Source organism: Ochlerotatus camptorhynchus, unplaced genomic scaffold (assembly GCF_037179485.1).
Source record: "Ochlerotatus camptorhynchus isolate MF236.1 unplaced genomic scaffold, CSIRO-AGI_Acam_v1.1 ptg000084l, whole genome shotgun sequence".
Taxonomy (NCBI): domain Eukaryota; kingdom Metazoa; phylum Arthropoda; class Insecta; order Diptera; family Culicidae; genus Ochlerotatus; species Ochlerotatus camptorhynchus.
The window spans coordinates 1,833,265-1,847,970 of record NW_027040574.1 but is presented as its reverse complement, the minus strand read 5'-3'; the positions used below and the strand labels follow the sequence as shown (position 1 = coordinate 1,847,970).

The following is a 14,706-nucleotide window of genomic DNA, read 5'->3' as shown; positions in this document are numbered from 1 at the left end:
TGTCGCGTAAACAAACAAAAAAAAAACACATATAAAATCTAACCTGTAACACAGATAAATGCACTGGGACACAGTTTACAGCGTTCTTTTCGGTTTTGGTTAGCAGAACAGTTTGATTCCAATTTAAAATATAGGCTAAACTATAAGCAGTTTGTGTTTGATTTGTCGTCAAGGTACATTCGATATTTATTAGAGAATACTCTTGCTGTTTTGAGGGGGGGAGGGGGGGGGGTGATTTTGGTTTGGAGAGAGCCTTCGTTTGAGTTCTGAACCACAACAGAAGAAACATTCACCAACCACACCAAAATATGTACTAGTCTTTCGTTCGCACTTTGAATTGGAACCTATGTAGAGATAGCAAGGTATGGGGGGGGGGGGGGTTTAGTTTTAAGGAACGTTTTGGGGTAAATTATCCTATGGTTGGATGCGCATTTCTATAGTAGGTATTCAAAGTATGTAAGGGACCTAACGTATGTGTTCTACCTTTTGCATCAGTTTTGTATTGGTTCATCGTAAGAAATCTACGGTTGATAGTTTCTCTCTCGGTGAGCTGGGTTATGTTGAGATTGGTTCTTTTGGGAATAAGAGGGGGTGGTTGTGGCAACAGTGGTAGACGTGCGGTATTTTTTTTTAATCAGGAAGCTACTGTGAAAGTTGTCTGACTGGTACTAATTAAAATTTTGACCCTCAAAAGTCATTTGAGTTCGCTTTGAAACTTATAATTTGTTATGACTGTTCTCTGAACTTTCCGATAGCACAGATTTGAAACTGACTACTCGAAAATATGGGATAAATTTGATGGATAATATTTTGTCTTATGAAGAAATGTGCTACCATGACGTCTGGACTTAGCTTCTCTAGATTTACTCTTTTCTGGATATGCCTCCACATTTATCTAAACTTTCCACGGGGCCCTGTGGACACATATAGGACGTACTCTATAAGCTTGTCCTCGTGATAACCTGAAGTTCTACCGGAGGAATCAAAGTAACGAATCCGAGCGTATCACACTCTGAAAGTGTCTGCCATCGTCGTGCTTCGAAAAACAGTTGACTAATGCGATTGTGATTAATAAACTTGGACAAAAATTACAAATACACACTTGTCTACCACTGTTGTTATATAATAATTCGGCAGTACTTTTTTATCTCGTTCTTGTTCGCAAAAAAAAAAACAATATTCAATTGAATCCTAATTGAAAAAGCTGCTGCAGAAAGTAGATAAATAGGGACCTGTACTGTTTTACCTAGATACAGAAAAGGCAACATGTTTACACAGTTTCAAAGTTACAAAGACACGAAAATGGACACAAAAACACCTAACTAAAACTAAAAACATAAATATTAGTACAGATAATATCAGATTTGCTTAGCTCCTGTCGCACTCTGTCGACACGCTCACATTTACACTTTATACACAGTTTCTGTTTGTTTTAGCCTGCTCCTTGAATGAAACAAAAAGCATGGCGCCCGGAAAAAAAAATAAAACATTCATCGCTAATATTGTATACGTCAGGGGAACTGTATGTAGAATTTGATTCCGAAGAAAGCCTAGGGGTACACTTTCAGATACAAAAAAATAATACTTACACATTGCATGTCACAAAATGTCCAAGGGCAATCGAAAACCTACGATCCATTTGTTTTCCTTCACAAAAAATACGTGCACAAAAACACTCATCCAGAAACAAACAAACAAATTTAATCACTGGGAAAGCTAATGGAGGAAAGCCTGTCGCAACTTTGCACCCATCGATCGATTCAACATTGGTTTTTCGTCCAACTACTAACACTATAAAATCAAACGAGATTCGATCGTCTACCGTGGTCTATGTCGTGCTCTTTTTTTGTGAACTTGAGTATCAATATCTGGGAGGTTGTTTTTTTTTTTTGGGAGTAAACGAGGACTCGAAAGGTGGGGAATGTGTGGCGATAAATATTGGTTTCCGTTTTCGTTTGCTTGAGTCGATTAGTTAGTAATTCCTTTTTACAAAAAAACTACTACTACTACTACTACACATGATCCTCGTCCATTATATCGCTTCAATGGTTCACAATGGTAGCTTTTGCTTAAACATTTGTTTTTTTTTTTTTGTGTGTGAATACTTTCAGGAAAAAGCACGAGCACGACTTGGTAGCTTGATCTAGCCATGGAGACACTATGCGCACTTCCTACCGGAGCCGATAACTGGGTTTAAGGTCAGTATGCTGATTTTCTTTCCCTTTGTTTGTAGGCGTGTCTGCGAGCGATGATCATGGTTCCTCCTTGTTTGCCTTCACTAAAGTTTAACACAGTATGATAAATATAACAAGACCCTAGTTTACCATCAAGGTGTGCGATTCCATTGGCGCCGCGGAATCGTACAGCGTGTCGGTGTCCTGCGTGGGTTCGCCCTGCAGCTGACATTGGTTGGTGAGGGTACCAGCACCACAATCACAGAAGAATCTGGAAATGGAACAGGGAGAAGGTGCTGTTACTAAAAATAAGCTGTTAGGCTAATAACGGCGTCTATCTAAAATGCTAAAGAGAGCTTCATAAAAGTCGGTGATCTAGATGAAAGGTGTCGACTCAACGAAGAAAACAAAATTCCCTGATTTTCCAGTAATTCTCAAAAAAATTCAGGTGCAGTACCTAACCGGTTTTGGCAACACAACCCCATCAACTATAACTTTCCGCAGAATATATTGGTGCTTCACGTACATTTTTTTTTCAAAAATACCACACGGACCTCTAACCCATGAAGAGTGGTCCAGTACAATTTCAAATTAAATAAAGCGTTCCATACATTTTATAGATTGCAAAAAAGACAGAAATCTCATGTTGCCAAAAATGGGAAGGATCGGTCTTCTACCAAGGGGCATAAATTCATCCAAATCTTCAAATCATCTTCATCGTGACCAGCAAATCTCTATTAGCAATTTTCTAAAACAGCAGCACCTTTGCTGGATCTTGAATTTGGATCTGCGACAGGTCCGAAGTCTTCACAATTTGTGTACGAAAATTTCGCTCAAAACATTACAGGCTTTTATTTGATTGTTCTCAAGCCTTTCCTTTAGATTAATTTAATGTTTCTCGTTATTTACATTCACACTTTGAACTTTATAGATCCACAGTGGACTAATATTTCTTCTTTGGAACATGCATATTTCCTAAAAATTTTAAATTTGAACTAGTTCTGGACTTAAAAGCTATAATATTTCAAGAAATTTTCAAGAATCTGAAGTCAAAATCCATGCACAGTTTTAAAAGCTCGTTGAATTTTATTATAATTCCTAAGGACCTAATTTCAAGGAAGTTCTTTTTTTTTTATTGGGTATCAAGCTGGAGCTGCGTGACAGCTTAGTTTTCAAGACTTGACCCATTTGAACAAATTTTGCTTCTATCTTTGACAATACAGCAGAAGGACTAGCTTATGTTGACCGCTTGAACACTGGATTCCGTATGTATTGTTTCAAGATAGTTTCTACTTATGTACTACTGAGCTTTGTATTAAATTAGTTAATAAAGAACGTATCAATCATTTCAAGATTTCGCGACCGCACCGAACAAATTCTATACTACATAAGCTCAAAAGCTTTTGACAAGCTCTACCGAATTGCGTATCACTTATGGGTAAGCTCCGTAGACGTAGGCGCGTTGAATCCAACAGTCGGCAAAGGTTTAACCTGTACCAACACCGCTTAAGGAACGACCTCGAGTCAGTAAAACCGTTTAGAGCTAAACATCTAAATTACGTAAGATACGAAAATCGCGCAAATTGTGAACGCCACGCGAAACAACCGTAGAGAAAAAACAGCTTATTATCACTTAAAGAGTGCCACCAAAATAAATGTGATAGCCTATGTTGGCAAGTTGATTAATTTGGTTTCCTCCCTAAATATTCTACTTATTTTACTGTTGAGCTTTGTTTCAATTTAGTTATTTTACCGCACCTATCAATCATTTCAAGATTTCGCGACCGTACCGAACAAATTCTATACTACAGAAGCTCAAAAAAAACTTTTGGTGAGCTCTACCGCATTGCGAATCACTTCTGTGTAAGCTCCGTAGAAGTAGGCGCGTTGATTCCGACAGCCGCAAAAAATTAAACATGCAACAATACCACATAAGGAAATATCGATTTTACGTAGGGTTTAAAGGGCGAACACGAAATTATTGCGACACCGAAAATGTCATGCCAATTTTCTTATAATGTTTAGAATCAAACCAAAATTTTAGGGTAGTTTTATACATATATTTACTTCAAAAATCAAAAGAAAAGTTAATCGATGGAGCCTTGAGTGTAAAATTGAACGCATTTTCGCTTGATGCCCTCCATCAAAGTCTTTACAGTGTCATCCGGTACCAGTTTCTCAGTTTTTTTTTCCATTTTCTTAACATGTCCTTCTCGTCTTTGACTGTCTTCTTGCTCTTCCGAAGTTCCCGCTTCATTGTTGCCCAGTACTGCTCCACCGGGCGCAGCTCCGGACAGTTTGGCGGATTCATGTCCTTTGGAACAAAATGGACATAATTGGCCTCATACCACTCCAGGACACTTTTAGAATAGTGGCATGATGCCAAATCTGGCCAAAATAGCGGAGCTTCGTCGTGCTGCTGCAAGAACGGCAAAAGGCGCTTCTCGAGGCACTCAGATTTGTAGATCTCACCATTTACTGTGCCCTTTGTCACGAAAGGCTCACTCCTCAGTCCGCAAGAGCAGATGGCCTGCCAAATGAGATATTTGGAGGCGAACTTCGATATTTTCTTCTTCTTAAATTTGTCATCCACATCGAACTTGCTCTTGCCGGTGAAAAACTCCAACCCCGGAATTTGCTTAAAATCGGCTTTTATATACGTTCCGTCGTCCATCACACAGCAGCCATATTTTGTCAGCATCTTCTCGTAGACCCTTCTGTGCCCGACTTTTAGCCGTCGATTGTTGCCGCTCATCGCGGTTTGGGAAGTTCTGTACCTTGTATGTATGTAGTCCAGCTCTCTTCTTTGCATTCTGGACGTAGCTCTGCGACATGCCGATCTTTTTAGCCAAATCACGGCTTGAGACGTTGGGATTTGCTTTAATCATCCGCTTCACCTTTCCCTCCGTCTTTTTGTTCTCCGGTCCCGGTTTTCTTCCAGCTCCTTTGCCGTGGTCCAACGTCAACCGCTCCTGGAACCGCTTCAACACTCTGGAGACGGTTGAATGGTGAATGTTCAACATTTTTCCCAACTGCCGGTGCGACAGGTCAGGAAATTCCAGGTGTTTGGAAAGAATTTGTTCTCTCAACTCGCGTTGGTTCACCTCCATTTTCGTTGAATCGAAAAACACGACTTCGAGTTTGACAGCATGTACACAATACACATCAATGAGAAAGTGTGCAAAATTTGGTTGATTTTTACCCAATGGTTAAAAAGTTATGCCCTGTTGAATGTGTCGCAATAATTTCGTGTTCGCCCTTTAGTTCATAGATTAACATTGACTGCTGTTTAAAAATGTAAATACTTGAACACTAAGAAATAAGTTAACTCAAATGCTTTAACCGCATATATAAGAGATTTCGCGTATTGAGAGAATAATATAGTAATCGAGTACAACAAACTCAGGGGAATGCAATACCTCCAAAAGTTTAAAAGCTATTAATTGTCACAAACCTCTACTTTTACTTATTTCCTAAACTATTCCTCTCCTTGTTAATCTGCTAAATGCTATTGGTCTGCCTGCGTTTTCTTTTTAAAGTTCAAGACTAAATAAGAAGATTTATTCTACAACTTTAAAGGTTAGTTGCCTCCCTAAGCGGACCCCCCGCATCCTCATTCTTTTGTTAATCTACTTAATGTCATTAGACTTTCTGAAGATGGATCTGGCCTCACTGGCCCTGCGTTCGGTCGTTGTTTTTTGTAGGACTGATATTAAGAAACTATTTCGTGAGTTTAAGCCGGTGTTAAATATTTTAATTTGATGGAAGTGTTAGCATTAAGTGAAATACAGTACAGGTCAACGAGTTTTAGTGAAAACGGTGTCTAAATATGGACAGGAGTCCTAATTTATGTTGCTCTGGAAAGGGAAAGTTTGAGTCAGCCATATTTTTTTTTGTCTATACTTCGGATACGTGGATCGCAGTATAATAACGGGTGTGAGTGTGTGTATTGACAGCAAAATATCTCCTGATGCCACTTCTACCGTGAGACGAAGCTTATGCTCTGGCTGTGAGGAATGTTGTCTGTCCGGAGTATTTGGACTAAATACATAATCGCAAAGGAATCAGCTAAGTATCATGTTTCAAACTAAAATATTGTCAAAAATTCTCGAGTAGCTAATACTGTGATATTGTGAATTAGGCAGATACAAAATTCGTTATGAGTGTGTGATGTTTTGTTTTGTTGGTGTGCTTGATTTTTACTATCCTTTCTCCCAACTGGAAATTCTTATTAGAAACGGTCGATCTTTGCTGGAGTGGGAAAGTGTGAGCGCCGAAATTGTGTTTCGTGGTAGTGGTAGAAGAGCTCATCTAACTGCACTGTGCGCTGTCCTGGTCGGGCGTGTTTTGCGATGGTGTGAGAGAGTAAACTTGCTCTAGTTGCTTCTTTCATACCGGCGTGAGTGCCGGCCGGCGCACAGTGTAGGAATGCTTTTCCCCTCAAGGGAGAACCGTTACGGGTTAAAGTGAAGAGCTGTGATATCTTTATTCTCGGAACCACTTCGAAACTTTACGTGAATTTTATTCTATGACTAAGAGTGTGAATGAACCCAAAATGCATGAGTGAATGTGAATGGGGCATACGTGATACCAGTATGTATTGTATAATGGTATTTTTACAGTTTGTACCGTTCTGATTCATATTACGAACACGCTCAAATTCTGAGCACTTGTGTTTTTGTATGGGACGGATTTTGAAAAATTTTCTTTTAGGATGTCCATATTACGATAAGTCTAAACTCACGACTTATACATTCTGATTTTAACGCACTGTTCGGAATTTGAATCAATACGGTAAATCGCGCGATGATCGAGACGTTTCCGTCGGATAAGATTATTTTGCGGCCGAGTGTCTAGGAAGCTATGGAAACCGAAATGGCTCTTGATTCTGTTTTATGCCCTTATAGTATAAACCACCATCGCACTTCGTGAGTTGCCCCAATAGAACCCTTGCTTTTGGTTTGAATCAGTACAAATTCGTTCTATTATATATAAAAAAAAAGAAGTATACATATTCATTTTCTTCCGAACTAAATAAACCACCATCACACTTTGTGAGTGGCCCCAACAGTATCCTTGCCGTTGGTCTAAATCGGGTCAAATCGGTTCTAATAATTATTTTATATTCAATCAAGTAAACCACCATCACACTTTGTGAGTGGCCCCAACAGCATCTTTGCTGTTGGTTTAAATCGGTTCAAACCGCTTATAATTAATTATTTTGGTCATTGATAAAATAAAATAAACCATCATCACACTTTGTGAGGGGCCCCAACAGTATCCTTATTGTTGGTTTAAATCGGTATACACACATCTAATAATGATCTACATCTCTAGACAGCCGGCTGTTTAGAGCATAAATCGAAAACACTTATAAATAACTACACAAAACAAAAGATCGCATCACTTATCAAGGTGAATCCTGATCCAACGAACCTAACCCACTAACAAAACCTCCTTCCTGTGACTTTTGTGGGATGCAGAGGTAAACACGGTCCCAAAACAACAAAAGTCACACACTAACATTCCTTCCCTCTCCCACCTGATTGCAAGGACGTGGCCGGTGACGTTATTGATCTTTAAAGGTAGGAGTCACTGGAACATGTACACTGAGAATGGCAGGTTACTCCCAAGCCCCATTCAGTTGATTCTTTGTACAATTTCACTGGTTCAGATCAATCACGGAGTGCAACTATCGATACGTGCAGTCAGACTAAGCTAAGCTAAGCTAATGTCATTAGACTTTCTGAAGTTACTTATTTAAGTTCATTTGAAGATTATGATATCTCATTAGTCTAATTTTTTTTTTTTTTTTTCTTTATTAAAGAGACTTTCAGCCTTGGGCTGGTTCGTCTCTGGGAATCCCAGATGGGGAATCCCCTATTTGAGGGGGGTGGGAATTCCAGAGGGAAATTACCCTAACAACATAGTTTGGATCCCAGAGGGGATTTCCGAAAAAGGGCGTGGGGCCCCGGAAACAGAGTTTTTAGCTACGGAGTTTTTTAATTTGGTGGCCCTGGAAGGGAACCTCCGAGGGTGGGGTCCCTTATTTGCTTAGTGGCTGTCTTAATTCTGTCATTTTGTTGGAGAATTCCGTTTTCGTTGCGTTGGTCTGTATAGTTGCTGATGTGGGTGGTTGGTTGTGAGATTCTGGTTCCGAGTGTGATCTGGTATGGTGGTGATGATGATGATGGTGAGTTAGGTGATCAGATTAGATCGAACAGCTCAGCTTCCCGCAGGAAAGCTAAAAGGGCTGTAATTCTGGTAGAATCGTTACCGAGGGCATCGCTGATGCTTCCCGGGATGTCGTAGCGGGTTCTTGGTGCTTCGTATTTCGGACAGTGGCAGATAACGTGATCCACCGTTTGAGGAATTCGGCATAGATCACAGATCCTATGGAAAGGTCCGTCTCCCTTGTAGTTGTGGGAGATGTTTGTATGATGTGTTCGAAGTCGGGATACTGTGACCTGCTCTCGATGTATCGGTGGGTCCGCCCACCTGGAGATGTCTCTTTTAATGATTCTGATGGCAGGGGTTCCACTGGCCGCCCAATCGCGAGCCCAACCTTCGTTGGTGATTTTTGATACCCATTTTTTTAGGTCCGGACCAGGTACAATTCGCGTGTACTTGGCCATACGACGACCTGAGTTGGCTAGTTGGTCCGCTTTTACGTTACCATGAACCCCACAGTGTCCAGGTATCCACACAAAGACTGTGTTGTTTGGCGCGTGTTCCTGTATAGCCTGGATCCAAGGGTGTTTGCTCGTATCGGATTCCAGTGCGGCTACCACACTAGCGGAGTCGGTGAAGATGGCTATTGGTCGGTCGTCGGGAATGGTGGCTGCAATGAAGGCGGCAATGGCTTCCGCAGAGAAAATGGAGCACTGATCCGGAAGTCTATGGCATTCCGCGAGGTTTGGACCGAAAATCCCGATTCCTACCTTTCCCTGGGCTACCGAGCCATCCGAGTACCGAATGGTGTATCCTCCGTATTTCCGGTTCTGGAGTTCGAGTACCGCTTGTGCCACCACTGAAGGATTGGCACCAGCTCTGAATTGGTGTTTGATTGTGTGTAATTTAATAAATTATTAAAAGCTCTAATTCACCTGATCAATCATAACCCATGCTTTATTAAGTACCTGCACTTGTGCTTGTAATCTAAAATTAAACGTGTTTCAAGTACTTTTGATTTTGACCTATACCTATTTATTATATCTTAGTTCGACCCAGGTAACACCTTCATGTGACTAAAATGCTTCATTTTGAAGTTAGTTTCCTAGCTGATTTTTAAATTATATAGGGTATATGCTCCAATTACGCTCTCACGTTTCCACTATGTCGCACCACAAAAATACATATGGGTATGTCACAATAGAAGCACACCACAGTGGAAATCTCGATCCATAGTTCAAACACTTATCCCAAATCCAAATGAAGCACATATAAGATTAGTTACAATACCATGTACAAAAATTATGTTTAACATTGTTTCCTGAGTAATACTTCAATGAAAACAACAATGAAAGCTTGTCACGCAAATAGAAGGAGCACCGTTGGGCACTTTCTGAAATATTTCAATAGTATAATTACCTTGCAAACCCAAATAAATCTATCTGCGTAAAAATAAATAAAATAAGAGCTATTTGCGGCAAAACCCGCCAGTATCACACTCAACGTCAGTGCCTATACGTAAGCGTACTACGACGCGGCTCTCAATTAAAGGAGTAACAAGTGTGATACTATCACTGCTAGACTAGATCTTTGGTTCTCTCATGCAGTGGTTCATCAGAGAGGGTAAGCCTAGTAATCCCCATTGCCTGCCCATGACGCCATTCTATTGCGGCATGAGCCAGCAACGCCGACCACAAACCCACCGTCTCCAACACTCCACTATAAAGCATGAAATTAAGCCCGCCCACCAACAGCAAGGTGCAAAAACTAGCCAAGGGGAGGGAATTTCAATGAAGTTCTGGGAAAAAATCTTTCAGAAAAACCTCAAATGCAATCTGCTTTTAAGGTAGTTCTGATGAATTTTAGATTTATTGTGAAGCCTGAAAGTTTTTAGTAGAATTTCAAGAAACCCTGAATTGAATTAAAAGAAATTAAAAAAAAAACTCTGAACATTTCTCAGGAGTACAACTTCCAAGGGCCTTCTGAGGATTATTTTATAAAGTTTTGGGAGAAAATTAATCCGGAGCATAAGTTCTTGGAATCTTTTTGAAAATACTAAAAGGAGTATTACAATTAAATATCAGAATAACTCCAGAACATCTTCAAAAGAATTTGGAAAATAAATTCAGGATGGTTTGCCAAGTAAATTATGAAATGAAATCTAAGGAATTCGTGAGGAGAAATGCCACTGAATTCTTAGGTGAAAGTCTCCTGTGAGTAGAATTTCAAGGCAAGGAGTGAGATTCAAAAGGAAATCTGAAATGAATTCAATGAATATTCGGAGAATTTTTTCCAAAGGGTTTCTTATTGTGGAGAATTTCAAGGTAACTCCGAGGAAAACTAAAAGAAATTTGAATTAGGAGGATAGCTCTATTGACATGTTGAGGAATATTTCAATGGGAATCAGAATGGACCATTCTGAGGTCTTCAGAACAGAAGTTCCCAAATTTTTCCTGAAGTTAATGAAACTGCCTTGAAGTTCTTTTGTAGTTTGAGAAACTAGACGGATGCTCACAATACTTCTCATCAATTTTCTTTCACTTCTCTGAACTTTATAGGACTCCCTAAAGTTTCCTCAATGTTTCTAACGTTGCCTTGAAGTTTCGACAATTTTCCTTAAGTATTACAACCATTATAAACGCTCACTAATTTTCCCTGAATTTATCTATGGTTACCTGAAGTTCTCTAAATTTGTTTAATAATCCGGTAAATTTTCTGATATATATTCATAATTCCCTGACGCTTCTGACGTTTTCGGATCAATCATAGAATTCATGGAATACCCCATTATTCCACAAAGCTGCTTGTAAGTCTCTGTAAATTTGCTTAAGTTAATGGTATTATCAACAATCAATACGAAACTAACGATTTTAAATTGGCTCACTACTTGACCAGCCTATTGGTCCCAAGCAAATCGATTAACGTACCCCATTCTAGTCGAAATTCTAGTACTACACAATGTTTGTTTTGATTATCTATGAAATTTTGACAGATAAAATGAGGGGTTATTGGATTTTCCTATGTTTCGAGGGGTGAATCGACTAGCTTGGGACCGAGCTGAGCCAAAAAGTTGAGCACGTTTCTTCGCGACCTTCTAGTCTTAGAGTTACCTCTATGGTATTATTCTGAAGCTATCTGAACGTCCTTGAAGTACTCGTAAGTTCGCTGTATATCATGAAACTATCTAAAAGTATCTATATTTATAAAAAGTTCTCTGAAATTTCTTGAAGATATCACTGCTTGCAAAAGTTCTCCCATTTTTTTTTTAATAAATGGAACTGTTACACTAAAAGAAACGACAAATGTATTGTTTCAGTGTAGACGCTAATTGTTAGGAGTTGTGGAGAGTTTGACCGTCAAGAGCGGAAACAGAGAGGAGAGTAGGAAGAGAAAAATGATTAAAGTAGTAGTACTCGCGCGGTGAAGATGTACACTGGAGTCGCTTTTTACGCGGGTGATACGTCCCGCGTAAAAAAAACCGCGTAAATTCCGGAATCCGCGTAAAAAAAAAACCGCGTAAATTCCGAAATCCGCGTAAAAAAAGACCGTGTAAGAAAAAACCGCGTAAAAAGCGATATACCGCGTCAATTCTGAAATCCGCGTAAAAAAAACCGCGTAAATTCTGAAATCCGCGTAAAAAAAACCGCGTAAAAAGCGACTCCAGTGTATTTTCATTTCAATAAAAATAAAGATTGAATTACAGCCCATTTGCCTTTCTCCAGTGAGTATTCGAAGAACAGGAACTTCGTTGATTTTCTTTAATCAATTTAGCTACATTGTCGCATTTTTTTAAGTTCTTGAAATCTCCATAGTATAACATCACAGAACAGAAGGGGAAGTGCAAACAAATTGGTGCATCAAAAAGTGGTTGTGGTATCGTTCCACACGGGCTGCATGCTGCCTATCTTAACTGCAGGCAGAAGATGCCTTCTACCGCTAGGTGCGCTAGTGTTCGCAAATGACAAGTGGAGCCATTTTCTGATCCGAAGTTCCACTCCTGTGATAACACGCCTAAAATACTCTCACGTTTTCCGGATGTTCATATGATTTTTGTCACGTTCCAGAAATTCCCTCGAAGCTTTGCTGAAGTTTCCGGAAATTCCCTGAGTTTCCATGAAATTATTTGAACTGCCCTTTGATTCTCTAATCTGTCTCGATGTTCTCGAAGCTTCCCTAAAGCTCTCAATTCTGAAAATCTCGGTTCTGCTCGGAAATAAATGAAATTCCTGTAAACACCTTTAAATTTCCCTGAAATTCTCTGGACTTCTGTGAAGTTTCTGAAATATTTCTTAAGTTTTCATAAATTCTCTGAAGGACTCTGTGCTTCCCTGAAATTCTCGGAACATCTTAAAGGTTATCGATTTTTTTTGAGCACATCATGGATCTATCCTGATTTTTTTTCTAAATTTACGATTATAGATCTTTAAACTACTCCAAAAGTCTGGACTAAAGCTACGAAAACTGCTCTTAAGAACTGAAATTCCCCAAAAATATCTAGATCTAGCTAGTACCTCAGAACTTCTTAAAAATTTGCACAATACCCCTCATGTTTTCTATATTTCCCAAGTTCGCTTCACACCTGTGAAATTCTCTGAAATTCTAGGAATTTCATAAAAGTTCCCGAAAATTTTTGGATGCTAAAAGAACCGCTTTGAGGCTCTTGAAGCTTCCAGTAAGTTCCCCATATTTTCAGCGTATTAACTTCCCTTATGTTCCTGCAGTTTGTTTATGGAGCTTTAGTGAAATTCTCAGCATTTCTTTTCATTACTCAGAACTTCTCCAAAGTTCCTAAAATTACGAACTTAAAATAAATCATTTATTTTTTTTTTCCTTGATTCTGGGACTTTGAAAATTTCCAATGTCTTGAACATAGAATATCTTAGACTTACTCAATTTTTTTTAACTTTAACTGATTGCCATGTCTTAAAAAAGTTCGGGTAAATTGCTGTTGTTTTTGAATTACCAAAAATAAGAGCATATTTTAAAAAATAGCTTTCTTATTATAAACCTGGAATTTATCCTCAGGTAATTCTATTTAGAAAAATGAGTAGACAGCCTGTAGATAGAAAAAGGCGATTAAACGTTACAAAGCAAAGAATGATAAATCTTGAAAAAACTCAAGCTAAAAAAGTTGAAAATAGTAACTGATTACAAAAAAAGTGACTTAAGTGACTTGGCCTTAAAAAAAGAGACTTTTTAGTGACTGGCTTGAAAAAAGTGACCAAATCACTAAAAAGTGACTCGCTACCAGCCCTGCTCTTGGGAGATCTAGTAAAAACTCTCCTAGAGGTTTTTCCTAAAGCTACCTAGCAAATATTCTCTGAAATACCTTGGTGTTATCTCTAGAATTCACTATAAAAAAAATTCTAAAATTCTCTTAATTCTGCAAAGTGACTGTAGTTAGCCTGAAAATCCAGACCAGTTCAATGCTCTTGAAATCTTATTGTTTTCGAAGAGAAGACGTGGTATATTTTTCAAGATTTATCAACTAAATTCACGGGATTTTCCCGGTGATTTCAAATTCCAGCTTTTTCCGGTTTTCCCGGTTCACTGGTCACTCTGCATTTCACATATGAAACACTTGATTTTAATCCTATTATATTTGTTTTACCTTGAGCACATTTTGAGACCCAGCTCCGTAGAAAATTATTCCGGATAATATGCTTAACCAAAAGCTAAATTCGCGGACGGATTCCTCCGGTGGGAAAAAGTAAAAACATCGCTTTCATCCCCAAAGTTCTGTAAGTTAATTCCATCTAAATTGCAATAGCAGCAACATTACCATACTAAAACTTTACTGTGGAGCTAATTGTACGAGCTAACCAGGTTAACAATGAAGACCTAGAATACTTACTACAGCCACTCTATGCTGTCAAAGTAATGCTTGTCTACGTATCTTTGAATCATTATTCAATCATAAAAGTGCTACCCCAAGCAATAAAAAAAACAAGCCAAGCAAGACCAGTATCCTAAATTCTCATTTGGTTAGTTCTCTGTGGTAATCAAGCTGTTAAGAACCCAATAAAGAACAAGAACTAGAAGTATTCAGAAAGAAAATTATTATCTTCTCTTAAAGTTGGGTTTAGACAAGGCAAGTCAATTGATCAACTCAGTTGAATTCAACTGACTTGAGCGTGTAAACTATGCCATTTAACTGACTAGAATTGAAAAAAAGATGAACCAGGCTCAACTCTTCAATCCAATTGAATTCAACTGAGTTGATCAATTACTTGCCTTATCTAAGCCCAGCTTAACTCCTAATCATTATTACATTTACTCAAAAGCGCTCAAGGGATTGTTTTTTGTTGAACACAGCTACCATATGCGTGATAATGTTTGTACCATCGTACAAATAAGGTTC

At 38.8% G+C, this 14,706-nt stretch overlaps 1 protein-coding gene across 1 annotated transcript in view; it reads right to left on the bottom strand.

The window, feature by feature from the left end:
• Window positions 1–703: 703 nt before the first annotated feature.
• The window catches only part of FBXO11 (F-box protein 11), a 50,801-nt gene continuing 36,798 nt past the window's right edge, over window positions 704–14,706 (bottom strand). Inside the window, exon 6 of the mRNA XM_065218203.1 lies at window positions 704–2,445. Coding sequence (XP_065074275.1) covers window positions 2,316–2,445 — 130 coding nt within the window. The 3' untranslated portion in view covers window positions 704–2,315. The remainder of the gene's footprint in view (window positions 2,446–14,706) is intronic.